This window comes from Triticum aestivum, chromosome 1D (genome assembly GCF_018294505.1).
Source record: "Triticum aestivum cultivar Chinese Spring chromosome 1D, IWGSC CS RefSeq v2.1, whole genome shotgun sequence".
Classification (NCBI taxonomy): Eukaryota; Viridiplantae; Streptophyta; class Magnoliopsida; order Poales; family Poaceae; genus Triticum; species Triticum aestivum.
The window spans coordinates 248,703,739-248,726,170 of record NC_057796.1 but is presented as its reverse complement, the minus strand read 5'-3'; the positions used below and the strand labels follow the sequence as shown (position 1 = coordinate 248,726,170).

The window sequence follows — 22,432 nt, the reverse complement described above, 5'->3', positions numbered from 1 at the left end:
TTCTAGCAAGAACGTTTCTTACCTACGTAAAACCACAACGTGATATGCCAATTTCTATTTACCCTTCATAAGGACCCTTTTCATCGAATCCGTTCCGACTAAAGTGGGAGAGACAGACACCCGCTAGCCACCTTATGCAACTAGTGCATGTCAGTCGGTGGAACCTGTCTCACGTAAGCGTACGTGTAAGGTCGGTCCGGGCCGCTTCATCCCACAATGCCGCCGAAACAAGATAAGACTAGTAGCGGCAAGAAGAATTGGCAACATTGACGCCCACAACTACTTTGTGTTCTACTCGTGCATAGAAACTACGCATAGACCTAGCTCATGATGCCACTGTTGGGGAACGTAGCAAAAATTCAAAATTTTCTACGCATCACCAAGATCAATCTATGCAGTAATCTAGCAACGAGGGGAAGGGGAGTGCATCTACATACCCTTGTAGATCGCGATGCGGAAGCGTTGCAAGAACGCAGATGAAGGAGTCGTACTCGTAGCGATTCAGATCGCGGTTGATTCCGATCTAAGCACCGAAGAACGGTGCCTCCGCGTTCAACGCACGTGCAGCCTGGTGACGTCTCCCACGCCTTGATCCAGCAAGGAGAGAGGGAGAGGTTGGGGAAGACTCCGTCCAGCAGCAACACGACGGCGTGGTGGTGATGGAGGAGCATGGCAACCCCGCAGGGCTTCGCCAAGCACCGCGGGAGAGGAGGAGGACATGGAAGAGGGGTAGGGCTGCGCCGAAAGAGAGACGTTCTCATGTCTTGGGCAGCCCCAAACCTCAACTATATATAGGGGGGGGAGGGGGCTGCGCCCCCTCTAGGGTTTCCACTCCAAGGGCTGGCGGCCAGCCCTAGATCCCATCTAGGGGGGCGGCCAAGGGGAGGAGAGGGGGGCGCCACTAGAGTGGGCCTTAAGGCCCATCTGGACCTAGGGTTTGCCCCCTCCCACTCTCCCATGCGCCTTGGGCCTTGGTGGGGGGGCGCACCAGCCCACCTGGGGCTGGTCCCCTCCCACACTTGGCCCACGCACCCTTCTGGGGCTGGTGGCCCCACTTGGTGGACCCCCGGGACCCTCCTGGTGGTCCCGATACATTACCGATATCACCCGAAACTTTTCCGGTGACCAAAACAGGACTTCCCATATATAAATCTTTACCTCCGGACCATTCCGGAACTCCTCGTAATGTCCGGGATCTCATCCGGGACTCCGAACAACATTCAGTAACCACGTATATCTATTCCCTATAACCCTAGCATCATCGAACCTTTAGTGTGTAGACCCTACGAGTTCGGGAACCATGCAGACATGACCGAGACGTTCTCCGGTCAATAACCAACAGCGGGATCTGGATACCCATGTTGGCTCCCACATGTTCCACGATGATCTCATCGGATGAACCACGATGTCGGGGATTCAATCAATCCCGTATGCAATTCCCTTTGTCTATCGGTATGCTACTTGCCCGAGATTCGATCGTCGGTATCCCTATACCTTGTTCAATCTCGTTACCGGCAAGTCTCTTTACTCGTTCCGTAACTCACATCATCCCGTGATCAACTCCTTGGTCACATTGTGCACATTATGATGATGTCCTACCAAGTGGGCCCAGAGATACCTCTCCGTTTACACGGAATGACAAATCCCAGTCTCGATTCGTGCCAACCCAATAGACACTTTCGGAGATACCTGTGGTGCACCTTTATAGCCACCCAGTTACGTTGTGACGTTTGGTACACCCAAAGCATTCCTACGGTATCCGGGAGTTGCACAATCTCATGGTCTAAGGAACTGATACTTGACATTTAGAAAAGCTCTGAGCAAACAAACTACACGATCTTGTGCTAGGCTTAGGATTGGGTCTCGTCCATCACATCATTCTCCTAATGATGTGATCCCGTTATCAACGACATCCAATGTCCATGGTCAGGAAACCGTAACCATCTATTGATCAACGAGCTAGTCAACTAGAGGCTTACTAGGGACATGGTGTTGTCTATGTATCCACACATGTATCTGAGTTTCCTATCAATACAATTCTAGCATGGATAATAAACGATTATCATGAACAATGAAATATAATAATAACCAATTTATTATTGCCTCTAGGGCATATTTCCAACAAAGGTCTCATCGTAGTCAACTCCTTGAACTTGTCGTAAACCTTTCGCAACAAGTCGAGCTTTATAGACAGTAACATACCGTCAGCGTCAGTCTTCTTCTTGAAGATCAATTTATTCTCCGTGGCTTGCCGATCATTGGGCAAGTCAACCAAAAGTCCACACTTTTTTCTCATACATGGATCCCATCTTAGATTTCATGGCCTCAAGCCATTTTGCGGAATCTGGGCTCGTCATCGCTTCCTCATAGTTCGCAGGTTCGTCATGGTCAAGTAACATGACCTCCAAAACCGGATTACCATACCATCTGGTGCGGATCTTACTCTGGTTGACCTTCGAGGTTCAGTAGTAACTTGATCCGAAGTTATATGATCATTATCATTAGCTTCCTCACTAATTGGTGTAGGAGTCACAGGAACTGATTTCTGTGATGAACTACTTTCCAATAAGGGAGCAGGTACAGTTACCTCATCAAGTTCTACTTTCCTCCTACTCATTTCTTTCGAGAGAAACTCCTTCTCTAGAAAGGATCCATTCTTAGCAACGAATGTCTTGCCTTCGGATCTGTGATAGAAGGTGTACCCAATAGTCTCCTTTGGGTATCCTTTGAAGACACATTTCTCCAATTTGGGTTCGAGCTTATCAGGTTGAAGCTTTTTCACATAAGCATCACAGCCCCAAACTTTAAGAAACGACAACTTGGGTTTCTTGCCAAACCACAGTTCATCAGGTGTCGTCTCAACGGATTTAGATGGTGCCCTATTTAACGTGAATGCAGCCGTCTCTAAAGCATAACCCCAAAACGGTAGCGGTAAATCAGTAAGAGACATCATAGGTCGCCCCATATCTAATAAAGTGTGGTTACGACGTTCGGACACACCATTACACTGTGGTGTTCCGGGTGGCGTGAGTTGCGAAACTATTCTGCATTGTTTCAAATGAAGACCAAACTCGTAACTCAAATATTCTCCTCCATGATCAAATCGTAGAAACTTTATTTTCTTGTTATGATGATTTTCCACTCCACTCTGAAATTCTTTGAACTTTTCAAATGTTTCAGACTTATGTTTCAACAAGTAGATATGCCCATATCTGCTCAAATCATCTGTGAAGGTGAGAAAATAACGATACCCGCCGCGAGCCTCAGTATTTATCGGACCACATACATCAGTATGTATGATTTCCAACAAATATGTTGCTCGCTGCATTGTTCCAGAGAATGGCGTTTTAGTCATCTTTTCCATGAGGCATTGTTCGCAAGTACCAAGTGATTCATAATCAAGTGATTTCAAAAGTCCATCAGAATGGAGTTTCTTCATGCGCTTTACACCAATATGACCCAAACAGCAGTGCCACAAATAAGTTGCACTATCATTATCAACTCTGCATCTTTTGGCTTCAATATTATGAATATGTGTGTCACTACTATCGAGATTCAACAAAAATAGACCACTCTTCAAGGGTGCATGACCATAAAAGATATTACTCATATAAATAGAACAACCATTATTCTCTGATTTAAATGAATAACCGTCTCGCGTCAAATAAGATCCAGATATACTGTTCATGCTTAACGGTGGCACCAAATAACAATTATTCAGGTCTAAAACTAATCCCAAAGGTATATGTAGAGGTAGCGTGCCGACGGCGATCACATCGACTTTGGAACCATTTCCCACGCGCATCGTTACCTCGTCCTTAGCCAATCTTCACTTAATTCGTAGTCCTTGTTTCGAGTTGCAAATATTAGCAGCAGAACCAGTATCAAATACCCGGGTACTACTGCAAGCATTAGTAAGGTACACATCAATAACATATATATCACATATACCTTTGTTCACCTTGCCATCCTTCTTATCCGCCAAATACTTGGGGCAGTTCCGCTTCCAGTGAACAGTCCCTTTGCAGTAGAAGCACTCAGTCTCAGGCTTAGGTCCAGACTTGGGCTTCTTCACTTGAACAGCAACTTGTTTGCCATTCTTCTTGAAGTTCCCCTTCTTCCCTTTACCCTTTTTCTTGAAACTGGTGGTCTTGTTGACCATCAACACTTGATGCTCCTTCTTGATTTCTACCTCCGCAGCCTTTAGCATTGCGAAGAGCTCGGGAATTGTCTTATCCATCCCTTGCATATTATAGTTCATCACGAAGCTCTTGTAGCTTGGTGGCAGTGATTGAAGAATCCTATCAATGACACTATCATCAGGAAGATTAACTCCCAGTTGAATCAAGTGATTGTTATACCCAGACATTTTGAGTATATGCTCACTGACAGAACTATTCTCCTCCATTTTGCAGCTGTAGAACTTATTGGAGACTTCATATCTCTCAATCCGGGCATTTGCTTGAAATATTAACTTCAACTCCTGGAACATCTCATATGCTCCATGACGTTCAAAACATCGTTGAAGTCCCGGTTCTAAGCCGTAAAGCATGGCACACTGAACTATCGAGTAGTCATCAGCTTTGCTCTGCTAGACGTTCATAACATCTGGCGTTGCTCCTGTAGCGGGTTTGGCACCTAGCGGTGCTTCCAGGACGTAATTCTTCTGTGTAGCAATGAGGATAACCTCAAGTTACGGACCCAGTCCGTGTAATTGCTACCATCATCTTTCAACTTAGCTTTCTCTAGGAACGCATTAAAATTCAACGGAACAACAGCACGGGCCATTTATCCACAACAACATAGACATGCAAAATACTCTCAGGTACTAAGTTCATGATAAATTAAAGTTCAATTAATCATATCACTTAAGAACTCCCACTTAGATAGACATCCCTCTAATCATCTAAGTGATCACATGATCCAAATCAACTAAACCGTGTCCGGTCATCACGTGAGATGGAGTAGTTTTCAATGGTGAACATCACTATGTTGATCATATCTACTATATGATTCACGCTCGACCTTTCGGTCTCAGTGTTCCGAGGCCATATCTGCATATGCTAGGCTCGTCAAGTTTAACCCAAGTATTCTGCGTGTGCAAAACTGGCTTGCACCCGTTGTATGTGAACGTAGAGCTTATCACACCCGATCATCACGTGGTGTCTTGGCACGATGAACTTTCGCAACGGAGCATACTCACGGAGAACACTCGTACCTTGAAATTTAGTGAGAGATCATATTATAATGCTACCGCCGAACTAAGCAAAATAAGATGCATAAAGGATAAACATCACATGCAATCAATATAAGTGATATGATATGGTCATCATCATCTTGTGCCTTTGATCTCCATCTCCAAAGCACCGTCGTGATCACCATCGTCACTGGTTTGACACCTTGATCTCCATCGAAGCATCGTTGTCGTCTCGCCAACTATTGCTTTTACGACTATCGCTACCACTTAGTGATAAAGTAAAGCAATTACATGGCGATTGCATTTCATACAATAAAGCGACAACCATATGGCTCATGCTAGTCGCCGATAACTCTGTTACAAAACATGATCATCTCATACAATAAAATTTAGCATCATGTCCTGACCATATCACATCACAACATGCCCTGCAAAAACAAGTTAGACGTCCTCTACTTTGTTGTTGCAAGTTTTACGTGACTGCTACGGGCTGAGCAAGAACCGTTCTTACCTACGCATCAAAACCACAACGATTTTTAGTCAAGTGTGCTGTTTTAACCTTCAACAAGGACCGGGCGTAGCCACACTCGATTCAACTAAAGTTGGAGAAACTGACACCCGCCAGCCACCTGTGTGCGAAGCACGTCGGTAGAACCAGTCTCGCGTAAGCGTACGCGTAATGTCGGTCCGGGCCGCTTCATCCAACAATACCGCCGAATCAAAGTATGACATGCTGGTAAGAAGTATGACTATTATTGCCCACAACTCTTTGTGTTCTGCTCGTGCATATAACATCTACACATAGACCTGGCTCGGATGCCACTGTTGGGGAACGCAGTAATTTCAAAAAAAATCCTACGCACACGCAAGATCCATCTAGGTGATGCATAGCAACGAGAGGGGAGAGTGTTGTCTACGTACCCTCGTAGACCGAAAGTGGAAGCGTTATGACAACACAATTGATGTAGTCGTACGTCTTCACGATCCGACCGATCCGAGTACCGAAAGTACGGCACCTCCGCGATCTGCACACGTTCGGCTCGGTGACGTCCCACGAACTCTTGATCCAGCTGAGTGTCGAGGGAGAGCTTCATCAACACAATGACGTGATGACGGTGATGATGAAGTTACCGACGCAGGGCTTCGCCTAAGCACTGCAACGATATGACCGAGGTGGAAATCTGTGGAGGGGGGCACCGCACACGGCTAAGCAATCAACTTGTGTGTCTATGGGGTGCCCCCCTCCCCCGTATATAAAGGAGTGGAGGAGGGGACGGGTCGGCCCTCTCTATGGCGCGCCCTAGGGGAGTCCTACTCCCACCGGGAGTAGGATTCCCCCCTTCCCTAGTTGGAGTAGGAGAGGAGAGAGGGAGGAAGGAAAGTGGGGCCGGCCCCCCTCCCAATTCGGATTGGGCTTGGGGGGCGCCCCTCCTAGGCCGCCTCCTCCTCTCTCCCACTAAGGCCCAATAAGGCCCATATACTCCTCGGGGGGTTCCGGTAATCCCCCGGTACTCCGGTAAATGCCCGAACTCACCCGGAACCCTTCCGATGTCCAAACATAGCCATCCAATATATCGATCTTTATGTCTCGACCATTTAGAGACTCCTCGTCATGTCCGTGATCAAATCCGGGACTCAGAACAACCTTCGGTACATCAAAACACATAAACTCATAATACCGATCGTCACCGAACGTTAAGCGTGTGGACCCTACGGGTTCGAGAACTATGTAGACATGACCGAGACTCATCTCCGGTCAATAACCAATAGCGGAACCTGGATGCTCATATTGGTTCCTACATATTCTACGAAGATCTTTATCGGTCAAACCGCATAACAACATACGTTGTTCCCTTTGTCATCGGTATGTTACTTGCCCGAGATTCGATCGTCGGTATCTCAATACCTAGTTCAATCTCGTTACCGGCAAGTCTCTTTACTCGTTCCATAATGCATCATCCCGCAACTAACTCATTAGTCACATTGCTTGCAAGGCTTATAGTGATGTGCATTACCGAGAGGGCCCAGAGATACCTCTTCGATACTCGGAGTGACAAATCCTAATCTCGATCTATGCCAACTCAACAAACACCATCGGAGACACCTGTAGAGCATCTTTATAATTACCCAGTTACGTTGTGACGTTTGATAGCACACTAAGTGTTCCTCCGGTATTCGGGAGTTGTCTAATCTCATAGTCATAGGAACATGTATAAGTCATGAAGAAAGCAATAGCAATAAACTAAACGATCAAGTGCTAAGCTAATGGAATGGGTCAAGTCAATCACATCATTCTCTAATGATGTGATCCCGTTAATCAAATGACAACTCATGTCTATGGCTAGGAAACTTAACCATCTTTGATTCAACGAGCTAGTCAAGTAGAGGTATATTAGTGACACTCCATTCGTCTATGTATTCACACATGTACTAAGTTTTCGGTTAATACAATTCTAGCATGAATAATAAACATTTATCATGATATAAGGAAATATAAATAACAACTTTATTATTGCCTCTAGGGCATATTTCCTTCAAGAAGGAGGTCAACCGCCGGCCTCCATGGTCTAAGGTAATGATGGTTTTCTTCTACATACAGCAGGGTCTCGTCAAGTCGGGCGGTTGCCGAGGCAGCGTGGGGAAGTGGAGACGCCCACGTCCCGTCAATCGCCACGCGTCAATCAAGGCCGCAGGCTGTTGGGGCAAGCGGCACTCCGCACTTGCCCTTTGGCTTCGCCTCGAAGCCAAGTCCGAACGCGCCTTGGGCCCGGGGGCTACTGTCGGCGTCCTGGGAACGGGGGTACCCAGACTTGCCTGCCTGCGGCCCATGACGCGGCTCCACCAACGGCCAGGTATGGCCCATCTTCAGCAGCAACCACTCAAGACCCTCGCAAGGGGCCAAGCCTCGCAAGGCGGACGACACCAAGACCTCCTCAGGGGAAGCCTCGCTAGGCTGGCTCCCGAGGAACGGAGATATCTATGCAAGGGGCACCTCGCGAGGTTCACGTGACGTGAGCCATGACGATCAAGACCAGGCGGGCGCCAGCGGGCGCAGTGTACTAGTTTCCTCTTTGGTGCTAAAGAGGCAAGCGCAGGCTAGGAGTCCCGAGGCATCAGGCAAAAGTTTCTGTATCGGTGCAACGAGACCAAGACCAGCGGGACGGTAGGACGGAGGTCATCGCGGAGCCCACGGCGGCGTCACCACCAGAGCCTTTGGCAGGCGAAGACCACCTTTTGTCAGGATAGCTTGTACTAGTTGTCTCCCTTCAAACTTGGCCGTTGTGGGATCCCTTCCCGCCTAACATTTGAGAAGAGGATCAAGGCCTCTATAAATAGGACTAGCCACCACCATAGGAGGCAGCTGATCTTGGATTGGATCCATTCCACCAAGGCCATCCCACCAGCTCACCGAGCCCTAGAACACCTCTCCTCAGGAGGCTGTTCTTACCTTGTACTGTTCATCCTCAGCCTACAAGGCAATCCACCACACCACACTGGAATAGGGTATTACACCGCAACGGTGGTCCGAACCAGTATAAACTCTTGCGTCTCTTGTCCTTCGGGTTCGACGAGCTAGGCCTAGAGATCGTTGTGCGAGCGAGCTAGGGAGAGAGAGTTCTTCGTGCGCACCCCAGTATTTGAACCTTAAGGGTTTGCCGGAACCCGTAATCCGACAATGACTTGTTTGCCATTCTTGGCACTTTCTATCTATGCTTCTGATGCGTCAAGCTTTTGGCGCATCCTTGAAAAAAATATGGATCGGAGGGAGTATTTCCTATAACACTAATCGAGCATTGGAAATGTGAGAACAATTCTTAACATGTAGTGTTGATGAAAAACACCTATCAAAACTGAGTTTTTTTTTGGTGAAGCAGAGGTAAAAGATTTGCCTCGTCTATTAGTTAAGAGATGATAGAATTCGTTTGTGTTACAACACACCGATGTTACAAATAGGCATTACTCACCCAACATGATATCCATGGGAACAGGGTTTTCAATGGGGGAATTTGAGGATTTGCCCCATGTTTCCTTGCACTTTGAGGATTTGCCCTCGTTTTCATTGTAACTTACGATTTGCCACACCTTTGCCTGCAGTTTGATGAATTGCCCCTGACGAGGGGAGCCCACTATAAGATGTCTAAAATACCCCTACAATCGAGATGACCTTAGCCCAGCCCCTGAGAGGACAGCGTGACGGGTGCCCGGCTGCCGGCGTTTGTGCTCGCAGCGGCCACAACGACTGGCTTGACCTGCAGCCGTCGATGTTGAGGCTTTGTGGCGGACGGCGCGGCGGGTGCCAGTGTTGGCGACCGCGGTCGGCAGACGGTGCTGCGCGCGACAGCCGCAGCGCCCGAGATCAACCTTCAGCCAAGCGACCACAGTCGGCGAGGCGGCCCTGCGCGTGGCGGCCATAGCGGCCGGGCTCGACCTACAACAACTTGTCTGGCTGGCGTACTTGTTGAGGCGCCGAGCAGGCCCTCATCTATCAATGCGTTGGACGACGCCGCACGAGGCTGACGGTGGCCACGCACACAACCACGGCGAGCAGCATGGCCGACATGGGGTACGTGCCAGACGTCGCTGCGAGGAGCGGTGCCACGACTACAAGAAACCGCGGCGCGCATGAGTAGAAGGAGGCCGCGCGACATGGCGTTCGTGACACAGCCCCTGAGCGCCGCTCTGCGATTGCTCACTAATGGCGACTTGGACATCGTGTCCGCGCCACGGTGACCGCGGCTGTGGAGATGCACGCGTGGCTGTTGGAACTCGTGAAGGACAATGGGGTGCGCGCTGTCATGGGAGACTAACGCAGGGAGGTGAGATACCTTGCGAGGAGAGCTCACGGCTCTACAATTACAAGTGATGCGCCATGCCCGAGCATCTCGCCCATGGACGAATGCCGGAGTTGCCCCTCGAGCACATGCCGTTGTAGAGGATGGAGGTGGTGGTGATGAGAAGAGCAGAAGCATCTGCTCGTGGGCAGCAGAGCATGTGGAGAGAGGAGCGGCAACTTCAACGACGGCACCGGAGCATAAAGAGAGGAAAGCAGCACAACAGTACGAGGAGTGGGCTGCCGGATGAACTTTGAGTTGGTTTTGGAGAGAGGGTATATTGGTCATCCGTTTTGTAGTGTAATCTCAAACCAGGCATAAAGGGCAAATCATCAAGTTTTTGAGAAAGTAGTGGCAAATCCTAAGTTACAACAAAATCGAGGGCAAATCCTCAAAGTGCAAGGAAAGATGGGGCAAATCCTCAAATTGCCCGTTTTCAATGCATATCAACCTAACCAAAACCGAATTGCAGTTTATCATCATGAACAAAAAGAACTGATATCTTGGGACTCTTGTAAATACTTTATATATTTACCGTAGAACGATTGTTCTACGGTTTTCGGTTCAAAAAAAAAAAAGAACTGATATCTTAAATTTTGCACACAGTACATCGAACCTGTAGTACGCACCAGGCCTGGAAAGCAATTAATAGATCATAGTTTACATGGTTGGTCGCACTATGCACATGGAAAATCAACAAGCTAGCTAGGGAACAAACCAACTAGGCTTAGTTGAGTATTCACAATGATCGTCTGGTGACCTGTACAGGCACTCCATCTTGCCGTCATGTATCTCATAATAGTACGTGGATGCTTTGGGATGCCACGTCCGCTGAAGAACATAATATACCCGAGCTCCGGTTCCAACACCGTTATTGTCGCTAAAGGTCGCATGGTGGCAATCCATGAACACATCGTAGTTGCCACCGATTCCATCTCCTGTCACCTTACGCCAGGAGAGCCGGCCATCCCTAGATCCAGACGTTAACTCAAAGAAGGCGAAACCTGTTGGCTCAAGTGATTTCACGCTTACAACGACCAAAAGTAGCTTGCTTGGCAATGCAACGAGATGGAAATAGTCGAAATCGACAGGATCGTCATCTCTGGAAGTGGAAGCCCAATATATCACGGAGTAAAGTTTGGACGTCGACTGTGGCACATGAATCGAGCAGAGGAACTCAAGTGTAGTTGCGTCAAACACCAATGTGGCACCATTAGATTCCAAGCCATAAATTTTGCCCTGAAAAGAGGTTACGTCAATGAAATAGTCGTGACGAGAAGACGGGCCTTTGGGCAGCCTCGTCCATGCCGCGTCTCCGGGCCGGCAGACCACTATGCTCTCTCGTAGCAAGTAGCAGTGGCACATGATGATCATCATCTTGTCTGTGCCTGCTGCCAAAGTACCGGTCGGGGCATGAATGGCGAAGCGGAAGTGATCTGAGAATTCGAGGTATGTTCGGAAGGATACATCATAGAAGGGGGTACGGATCTGGATCTGGCGCGCGCTCTCGGCATCGGTATGGTGCACGTAAGTGATGTCGGACATGGTCTTGCCGTCGTGGACCGCGCTGATCTTGGGCAGAGCGGCGGTGGCGCCCGTGGTCAGGTGCGAGAGACGGCAGGACACGTCGCGGGCATCGACGACGACCGACCACCCGCCCGGCAAGGGGAAGACGAGCGCGTGCTCTGAGCCGGCACGGGGAGCGGAGCGGTTCCGAGGGGCGGGAAGCAGCAGGCGAGGCGCTTGCCCTGCCGCGGCCCGCCATGTCCGGCAGACAGACCGGAACGCGGTGAGCCCTCTGATGGGATCGCGGGATCGCTGGGCGATGAGCTCCAGCAGTTCGGAGGGGAGATCCAGCCAGTCGAGCGGTTCGCGGCGAGCCGCTCTTGTGTTTCTCTTCTTCTTTGGCCGTCGGTTAATCGCCATTGTGATCACGGCCGACTTCTTCCTTCCTTCGCTGTTACGTGTAGTCCCCTGTAATCTAACCAGCCCGTAATATAACCAGCAGCCTGTAGTCCGAACTGATTCCTTAGCTAGCCAGCCTGTAGTCCGAACTGATCCCGGCCAAAAGCACTTACTCGCGGGTAGCGTCGTCAAGGCACGGCCTAGCGTAAATATATGGTCTGTCTAGCACACATCTAGATGTGACATAGTTATATCACATCTAACCTGATCTTCACTATGTTTGTGGTTTTTTTTTTGTCTCAGCTTTTTTTTGTTCTTTGTTGCTGCCTTGTTTGTGGGAGGTTAGATGTGACATCCTTAAAAAACATCTAGATACGAATTAGACAAACTGTAAATATATTCCTTATGATTTCCCATAAAACTACGGGGCTGAGATTTATACGGACTTAATTACTTAAACATAGGGAAGAAATTCACACTAACCTCCTATTAACCTCCCTTGATTTTCGGCTGCATCTATAGAAGACGTGATACAATTCTTTTCATTTTTTGTGATGATAGGAAACGGGCCGTCCTAATGTTTTGTTTTTGTTTAGCGCTACGCGTCCGTCGTCGGCAGTTAATCTCAGCAGCCGTGAGATCTGGTCTATCCAGTGGCTTAACCCCGTCCTCATTATTGCAACAAAGTTAGTGTTGCAGAACCCATTAAAATAGAGCTCGTGTTGTAGAAATATTTAACGGACATTGTGTTGTAGATTTTTTTTTGTCTTCACTTTTTTGCAACATGGATAATGTTGCGCGGCCTCAACAACCGTTAGATCTGGTTCATTCAGGGGGCCCAGCCCCCTCCTCATTATTGCAACAAAGTAGTGTTGCAGAACCCTTTGAAACATAGCTCATGTTGCATAGATTTTCGACGAAGATTGTGTTATAGATTATTTTTTCGTCTTCACTTTTTGCCAACATAGATAATGTTGTGCGGCCTCAGCAACCATTAGATCTGTTCCATTCAGCGGTCCAACCCCGTCCTCATTGTTGCAACAAAGTCAGTGTTGCAGAACCACATTGAGACAGAGCTCATGTTGCAGAAATATTCAACAGAGATTGTGTTGCAGTTTTTTTTCCGTCTTCACTATTTTGCAACACAGATAAAGTTGCGGAAGGAATTTTACAACATGGATGGACGATGTTATACAAATTGAGAGGTAGAACGTGACCTATGGTCCACGTCGGCATGCTTGCCGCCGGCAAGTCGTCGGTGACTTAGATGGGAGTAACGCGGGGAGGCGCGCGACTCGACAAGGAGCTTGGGAGCAACATGGGAGGCCGCTAGAGACAATGCTAGGGATCCAGATCCAGATCCTGCAACAAACAAGTTGCTGCGGTGGGAGATTGCAACAAGGGCTCGGTTGCAAAACCGCTAGAGATAATGCTTGAGCCCATGCTGGACACGCGTCACACGGAAGAGGCAGTGAACGTTTGGATGCGATCCGTCAGGTGATTAGAAACGTTTTTCTTTAGGGAAATGCTATCTGGTGAACATTGGCCAGAAGTTAGATCCTGACAAACGTTTCCAGATCCGTTAGATCTGAGTCCGACAGTGGCATTTTTATGCATAAAACTCCCCATAATTTAAACAAACTGCCGTGGCATTTTAAAAAAAAAATGCCAACCTAGCCTCACCCCCACATACACAAAAACGGCCAGGGGAATTCCATGACCCCAGCGAATGTTCGTTGGGGATTGGCGTCCTTGTTTTGTACTAGAGTATCCTACCCCCTAAAAAGGGATAGAATATTATTATTTGGTTGTTTGGATAAGTAGTATTTTGAGATACAGTTTTGGGAGTATCTAATCATCAGTCGACTGATTTTGATTCGAATCTTAGTCAAATCTTTGTCCAATTGGGGAATGACACATGTCAGTCTTGGTTCCTGTTTAACTTCCTTGTCAAAATAGTCGACCGATTTTCCGCTCAATCGAATAACAACAATTCTAAATTAACACACGGACTTGTTACGGGGCTTTTACGCACTCAAAATAGTCGACCGATTTTCCGCTCAATCAAATAACAATAATCCTAAATTAACGCGCGGACATGTTACGGGGCTTTTACAGACTTCCTTTTAACTAACAGGGACTTTAATGACCTTCGCAGAAAAACAGTGACTTTAATGAAAGAGTACACCTTGTGAACAGAAGAAAATGTTTCCCCTGCATACTCAAGCGCTCGGGTTCGACTAGGACAGATAACACCACTGCTCGACGATGTCATTTATAATCCTGCACAAATGATATGTTGTACAATTGCTAAGTTAAGGGAACTCCTACATTTGACAAAAACACCGACTCAGCTAAGGTGATGGAATCAACATGTTTGGTCAGAACGAAGTATCCCTCGTGAATTAAAATCAAGACAAAAGTAACTTTACACTAAGCCAAAGTCGTCACGTGCATATGATGTTTATTCGAGCTACAAAAAGACACATAGTACCAGAAGGACCTGGTGACAATCTCCACAACCAGAGGAGGTTAATAAAAACGTTGGTTATCAGCAGAGAGAACTTCCCAGTAAGCCAAAGTCATGAGCAAAGACTGTGTGAGGCTTTGTACAAACCAGTGAAATGGAAGGGAACTATCCCAACAGAAGAGAATAATAAAAACGTCGGCTATCAACTCAACTTATCATGGTGGTCTAATGGCCAGAATTTGCATATCTTGACACTTAGACGGGGAACTGCCTGCAGCCAAACATCAGGTATAATATGATAAAAATGGCCATCAAATTATCATGCTGAATCAACTGAAATTTTGGATATGAACACATGTAGACGATCAAGCGCATTTACATTTCTTTGGCCAAACAAAACGTGCAACGCAGCAGACGATCACCCAAATTCGAGATTCAACGAGAAACCGAGCAGCAACAGTTTCAAAGTACACGTGTTCACGTTGGCATTGCATTGGTCAGCCGGAGAATCTGACGGCGGACAGACCGGATTGCATCAGGTGAACGCCAGACATTCTAGAGCACAAATCACCTAATCTATACAACTATTAACAACCAATGTACGTATAGTACTAGAAGAAGCGGAGACGTGTTCATCTGACACACCAACTCATCAAGAGTTTCGAGTCCCACACACCGACACCGTACAGAAGCTCTTGCGAAAATCTCTCTCCGGGGCGCAGGAATGCAGGAAGGAATGGAAACAGAGGCTTACTGGTGATGGACTTGGTTGTTGATTCCTCCGCCGAGCGCGCCTGGCGCAGGCCCCATCATGGCCATGGCGATCCAGGCCTGCTGAGCAACGGCTAGCCCCATCATGACCATGTTGTCGCGCGCCATGGTGGCCTCCCTGGCGGCAAGCCTCGTGAGCCGCTCGGCCGCCCCCATCCAGGCGACGCGGAGCGGGGCTCCGAACGGAAGCACCGAGGCCAAGTCGATGGCGTCCATGGCCGCTATGTAGAAGGACGCGGCGTTGCGCAGCCTCATCTGCGCGCGGCGGGCGTAGGTGAGCGCGGCGACGTTGCAGCTCTCCCATCTCTGGCTCGTCTCCGCGTCGGGTGCCCGGCCCAGTGCATGGGCGCAGAGGGGGAGGCCGCGGGCCAAGGCGTGGAGCGAGCGGCGGCGCTTGATGCCGCGCCGGGCGTCCTCGAGGAGCGCGGCGGGGAGGACCCCGGCGGGACCCGGCTCGACGTAGCCTGCGGTCGCCTCCTCGAGGGTGGCGCCGTCGCGGATCGCGCGCAGCAACCCGGCTCGCGCCTCGAGCTTGGCGATGGCGAGGTTGATCGACCTGAGGACTTCTTCCGGGATGCCGACAGCTTGCGCGAAGGCTTGCGACACCACATTCGCTGCCGCCCACCACCGATTCGCGTTCGCCATTGCCGCCGCTCGCCGGTCTCTCTCCCTCCTGCTTCGCGAGCGTGATGGGTGTGGAATGTGGATGTAGAATAAGACGGGGAAGGAGGGGAGAGAGGGGAATTTATAGGGACGGGACGGGCCGGGCCGGCGGCGAGGTGAAATGTGCTTTGTTACCGTGTCTTGGGAGAGAAGCCAAGCGGTATCGGCCGTATTACTGTGTCACTGACAGCAATTTTGAGATTTTTAGCCGCTCGTCATTTTCCCCATCCTTTCTGTTCGGCGGCGCGCCAGGTAAATAATCGGTTACGGCCGCGGGGCCCACCTCGCCAGCCTGGCACACCGGAAGCATTCCGAAACCCAAGTCCCAAGCCCACGGACTGGGATCAGGTGACTTAACATGCGGCCACCAATCCAGCGTTGGTTTTACATTCAATGGAGGGGATTGATCTAAAGTGAAAGCAAGCCAGCACTTGGCAGTTTTTAGCATTGAGACGCCCATACTTGTAGTTTTATGTACATGCAACAAGCTATGCGTTAAGTGATCTTCACATTGCAAATACATTTAGAATAATTACTAGTAGTAATATAAATAAATTTTAATAGCAAAGCTAGACTGAATGTACGAATGCCCTATTTTTAACAAGTTCTATACATTATATTGCAAAGTTCTTTATATTACATTCAAATAGGGGCGATTTTTAACCGGTCCGACATTGCACGTTGCACCAGTCTCCCTGCGCTTGCTCCGCTACCACCCCGTCGGCCGCCGCGCTGCGCGACTCGGAGTCGCCGCCGTCACCGCCGAGGTAGTGGAGAAGGCGCTCGTGCGCGTGCTGCACAGCAAGGAGGGCGGCTATTTTTAACAAGTTCTATATGTGACATTCAAATCAGATGATTTTTAAGAAGTTCAACTATTTAAAAAAAATAAACAAAAAATAAGCAAGGTACCGGACGGATCTCCAACTTTCGTCGCGCAAATTCAAACGAGAAGTACAAAAATATGGGTCTCCAACGACTGTCGCGCATTCATGCCAATCTTCCCGCTCCAGAGCGGATGCCCCTTGACGACATGGATACCAGTCAGACCGACCTGACCGAGAACCCTACTTTGGGTGTTGCGCTGCAGTGAAGCGGTGTTGGCCCGCTTGCCCCTGCTACTTTGGGTGAATGCTATTCCTCTGTAGAGAACCTGTCCTTTCTTTTTCGTTTGATTGGGCTTTTAGCTGCCATTCACCTGCTGTGATTCCCTTTTTTAGTATGAGAGAATAATGTCCCAGCCTCTGCGCCATACAGTCTGCACACGACCCAGCTGCAACTTTTGGATGCATTTGTCATTTCAAAGTTTCCGTTTCCTGCTGCGCATTGGTTGGCATACACTTGCTGCCTGTCCTTCAGGAATGATATGCCAATTATATATGCCTAATTTTGACTGAATCCGAGCTTTCATTACTTGGCTGCGTTGTTGCTTGTGTGGAAGGTTTATGAGTGTATATGCGTAGCTGTTGCCACTCTTTGAGAAATTGGGATGCTCAAAAGTAAATAATGCCATTGCCGGTTCGCGTTCGCCATTGCCGCCGCTCGCCGGTCTCTCTCCCTCCTGCTTCGCGAGCGTGATGGGTGTGGAATGTGGATGTAGAATAAGACGGGGAAGGAGGGGAGAGAGGGGAATTTATAGGGACGGGACGGGCCGGGCCGGCGGCGAGGTGAAATGTGCTTTGTTACCGTGTCTTGGGAGAGAAGCCAAGCGGAATCGGACATATTACTGTGTCACTGACAGCAATTTTGAGATTTTTAGCCGCTCGTCATTTTCCCCATCCTTTCTGTTCGGCGGCGCGCGAGGTAAATAATCGGTTACGGCCGCGTGGCCCACCTCGCCAGCCTGGCACACCGGAAGCATTCCGAAACCCAAGTCCCAAGCCCACCGGCTAGTTTTGTTTACGTTGTTTATTTTTCTCAGGGTTTTCTTTGAGGAAAACTCTTGGCTTCTACCGGCGGATCTCACGCGAGCATCCGCCGGCTCGTTCGTATGACACGTGTCCCCTGGGAGCGGTCTTTTTTCTTTCTTTCGGTCAATCTAGCCACTGCTCGTAGCTCGTTGTTCAATGCCCACTACGATGAGTTTCCACAGCAAGGCCTCTGTTGCAGTAAAAACTGCAACGAGACCTCCATTTCAGAAAAATTAAATTTACAGCGAGACCTTTGTTGCAGAAAAACTAAATTGCAACAAGATCTCTGTTGCAAAAAAACTAAATTGCAACAAGACCTCTCTTGCAAAAAAAATATCTTGCAAAAATTTCTACAACATGACTGGTGTTGCAGAAATTTCGGCCTATGTGAAGGAAATATGCCCTAGAGGCAATAATAAAGTTATTATTTATTTCCTTATATCATGATAAATGTTTATTATTCATGCTAAAATTGTATTAACCGGAAACGTAATACTTGTGTGAATACATAGACAAACAGAGTGTCACTAGTATGCCTCTACTTGACTAGCTCGTTAATCAAAGATGATTATGTTTCCTAGCCATTGACATGGGTTGTCATTTGATTAACGGGATCACATCATTAGGAGAATGATGTGATTGACTTGATCCATTCCGTTAGCTTAGCACTCGATCGTTTAGTATGTTGCTATTGCTTTCTTCATGACTTATACATGTTCCTATGACTATTAGATTATGCAACTCCCGTTTACCGGAGGAACACTTTGTATGCTACCAAACGTCACAACATAACTGGGTGATTATAAAGATGCTCTACAGGTGTCTCCGAAGGTACTTGTTGGGTTGGCGTATTTCGAGATTAGGATTTGTCACTCCGATTGTCGGAGAGGTATCTCTGGGCCCACTCGGTGATGCACATCACTTAAGCCTTGCAAGCATTGCAACTAATGAGTTAGTTGCGGGATGATGTATTACGGAACGAGTAAAGAGACTTGCCAGTAACGAGATTGAACTAGGTATTGAAATACCGACGATCGAATCTCGGGTAAGTAACATACCGATGACAAAGGGAACAACGTATATTGTCATGCGGTCTGACCGATAAAGATCTTCGTAGAATATGTGGGAGCCAATATGAGCATCCAGGTTCCGCTATTGGTTATTGACCGGAGACGTGTCTCAGTCATGTCTGCATAGTTCTCGAACCAGTAGGGTCCGCACGCTTAACGTTTCGATGACAGTTATATTATGAGTTTATATGTTTTGATGTACCGAAGGTTGTTCGGAGTCCCGGATGTGATCACGGACATGACGAGGAGTCTCGAAATGGTCGAGACATGAAGATTGAGATATTGGAAGCCTATATTTGGATATCGGAAGTGTTCCGGGTGAAATAGGGATTTTACCGGAGTACCGGAGGGGTTACCGGAACCCCCCGGGGGTTAATGGGCCATAGTGGGCCTTAGTGGAGAAGAGGAGAGGCGGCCAGGGCAAGGGCCGCGCGCCCCTCCCCCCTAGTCCGAATAGGACAAGGAGAGGGGGCGCCGCCCCCCCTCCCCCTTTTCCTTCTTCTCCTCCACCTCTTTCCCCCTCCACTCCTAATCCAACAAGGAAAAGGGAGGGAGTCCTACTCCCGGTGGGACTAGGACTCCTCCTAGCGTGCCCCCTCTTGGCCGGCCGCACCTCCCCCCTTGCTCCTTTATATACGGGGGCAGGGGGCACCCTAGATACACAACAATTGATCGTTTGATCTTTTAGTCGTGTGTGGTGCCCCCCTCCACCATAGTCCACCTCGATAATACTGTAGCGGTGCTTAGGCGAAGCCCTGTGTCGGTAGAACATCATCATCGTCACCACGCCGTCGTGCTGACGAAACTCTCCCTCAACACTCGGCTGGATCGGAGTTCTAGGGACGTCATTGGGCTGAACGTGTGCTGAACTCGGAGGTGTCGTGCGTTCGGTACTTGATCGGTCGGATCGTGAAGATGTATGACTACATCAACCGCGTTGTGCTAACGCTTCCGCTTTCGGTCTACGAGGGTACGTGGACAACACTCTCCCCTCTCGTTGCTATGCATCACCATGATCTTGCGTGTGTTGGGGAACGTAGTAATTTCAAAAAAATTCCTACACACACGCAAGATCATGGTGATGCATAGCAACGAGAGGGGAGAGTGTTGTCCACGTACCCTCGTAGACCGAAAGCGGAAGCGTTAACACAACGCGGTTGATGTAGTCGTACGTCTTCACGATCCGACTGATCAAGTACCGAACGTACGGCACCTCCGAGTTCAGCACACGTTCAGCTCGATGACGTCCCTCGAACTCCGATCCAGTCGAGTGTTGAGGGAGAGTTTCGTCAGCACGACGGCGTGGTGACGATGATGATGTTCTACCGACGCAGGGCTTCGCCTAAGCACCGCTACGATATTATCGAGGTGTAATATGGTGGAGGGGGCACCGCACACGGCTAAGAGATCAATGATCAATTGTTGTGTCTTTGGGGTGCTCCCCTGCCCCCGTATATAAAGGAGCAAAGGGGAAGAAGTGCGGCCAGCCTTGGGGCGCGCCAGGAGGAGTCCTACTCCCACCGGGAGTAGGACTCCCCCCTTTTCCTAGTTGGATTAGGACTTGGGAGGGGGGAAGAGGAGAGGGCGAAGAAGGAAGGGGGCGCCGCCCCATTCTCCTTGTCCTATTAGGACTAGGGGGGAGGGGGGCGCGGCCCAGCCCTAGCCGCCTCTCCTCTCTTCCACCTAGGCCCACTAAGGCCCATTATGTTGCCGGGGGGTTCCGGTAACCTCCCGGTACTCCGGTAAAATCCCGATTTCACCCGGAACACTTTCGATATCCAAACATAGGCTTCCAATATATCAATCCTTATGTCTCGACCATTTCGAGACTCCTCGTCATGTCCGTGATCACATCCGAGACTCCGAACAACCTTCGGTACATCAAAACATATAAACTCATAATATAACTGTCATCGAAACGTTAAGCGTGCGGACCCTACGGGTTCGAGAACTATGTAGACATGACCGAGACATGTCTCCCGTCAATAACCAATAGCGGAACATGGATGCTCATATTGGCTCCCACATATTCTACGAAGATCTTTATCGGTCAAACCGCATAACAACATACGTTGTTCCCTTTGTCATCGGTATGTTACTTGCCCGAGATTCGATCGTCGGTATCTCAATACCTAGTTCAATCTCGTTACCGGCAAGTCTCTTTACTCGTTCTGTAATACATCATCCCGCAACTAGCTCATTAGTTGCAATGCTTGCAAGGCTTATAGTGATGTGCATTACCGAGTGGGCCCAGAGATACCTCTCCGACAATCGGAGTGACAAATCGTAATCTCGAAATACGCCAACCCAACAAGTACCTTCGGAGACACCTGTAGAGCACCTTTATAATCACCCAGTTATGTTGTGACGTTTGGTAGCACACAAAGTGTTCCTCCGGTAAACGGGAGTTGCATAATCTCATAGTCATAGGAACATGTATAAGTCATGAAGAAAGCAATAGCAACATACTAAACGATCGAGTGCTAAGCTAACGGAATGGGTCAAGTCAATCACATCATTCTCCTAATGATGTGATCCCGTTAATCAAATGACAACTCATGTCTATGGCTAGGAAACATAATCATCTTTGATCAATGAGCTAGTCAAGTAGAGGCATACTAGTGACACTCTGTTTGTCTATGTATTAACACATGTATCAAGTTTCCGGTTAATACAATTCTAGCATGAATAATAAACATTTATCATGATATAAGGAAATAAATAATAACTTTATTATTGCCTCTAGGGCATATTTCCTTCAGCGTGTGCGTAGGAATTTTTTTGAAATTACTACGTTCCCCAACAGTGGCATCCGAGCCTGGTTTTATGCGTAGATGTCATATGCACGAGTAGAACACAAGTGAGTTGTGGGCGATACAAGTCATACTGCTTACCAGCATGTCATACTTAGATTCGGCGGTATTGTTGGATGAAGCGGCCCGGACCGACATTACGCGTACGCTTACGCGAGACTGGTTCTACCGACGTGCTTTGCACACAGGTGGCTGGCGGGTGTCAGTTTCTCCAACTTTAGTTGAACCGAGTGTGACTACGCCCGGTCCTTGCGAAGGTTAAAACAGCACCAACTTGAAAAACTATCAGTGTGGTTTTGATGCGTAGGTAAGAACGGTTCTTGCTAAGCCCAGTAGCAGCCACGTAAAACTTGCAACAACAAAGTAGAGGACGTCTAACTTGTTTTTGCAGGGCATGTTTGTTGGGGATCGCAGCAGAAATTTAAATTTTTCTACGCATCACCAAGATCAATCTATGGAGTCATCTAGCAACGAGGGAGAGGAGTGCATCTACATACCCTTGTAGATCGCGAGCGGAAGTGTTCAAGATGGAGTCGTACTCGTCGTGATCGAAATCACCGATGACCGAGCGCCGAACGGACGGCACCTCCGCGTTCAACACACGTACGGAGCAGCGACGTCTCCTCCTTCTTGATCCAGCAAGGGGGAAAGAGAGGTTGATGGAGATCCAGCAGCACGACGGCGTGGTGGTGGAAGTAGCGGGGATCTCGGCAGGGCTTCGCCAAGCTCAGCGAGAGGGAGAGGTGTTACGGGGGGGAGAGGGAGGCGCCAGGGGCTGTGGTGCGGCTGCCCTCCCTCCCCCCC

The 22,432-nt window shown here is 48.7% G+C and overlaps 1 protein-coding gene across 1 annotated transcript; it reads right to left on the bottom strand.

Moving 5' to 3' along the window:
• Positions 1 to 14,853: 14,853 nt before the first annotated feature.
• LOC123168004 (uncharacterized) lies at positions 14,854 to 16,003 on the bottom strand. The gene has a single exon (XM_044585870.1). The coding sequence runs from the start codon at positions 15,818 to 15,820 to the stop codon at positions 15,155 to 15,157; it is 666 nt and encodes a 221-aa protein (XP_044441805.1). The 5' UTR covers positions 15,821 to 16,003; the 3' UTR covers positions 14,854 to 15,154.
• Between the last annotated feature and the right edge of the window lie 6,429 nt (positions 16,004 to 22,432).

What these genes read in the sequence shown, in the direction of transcription:
- LOC123168004 (XM_044585870.1), bottom strand. Translation starts at nt 15,820, where the DNA reads ATGGCGAACGCGAATCGGTGGTGGGCGGCAGCGAATGTGGTGTCGCAA.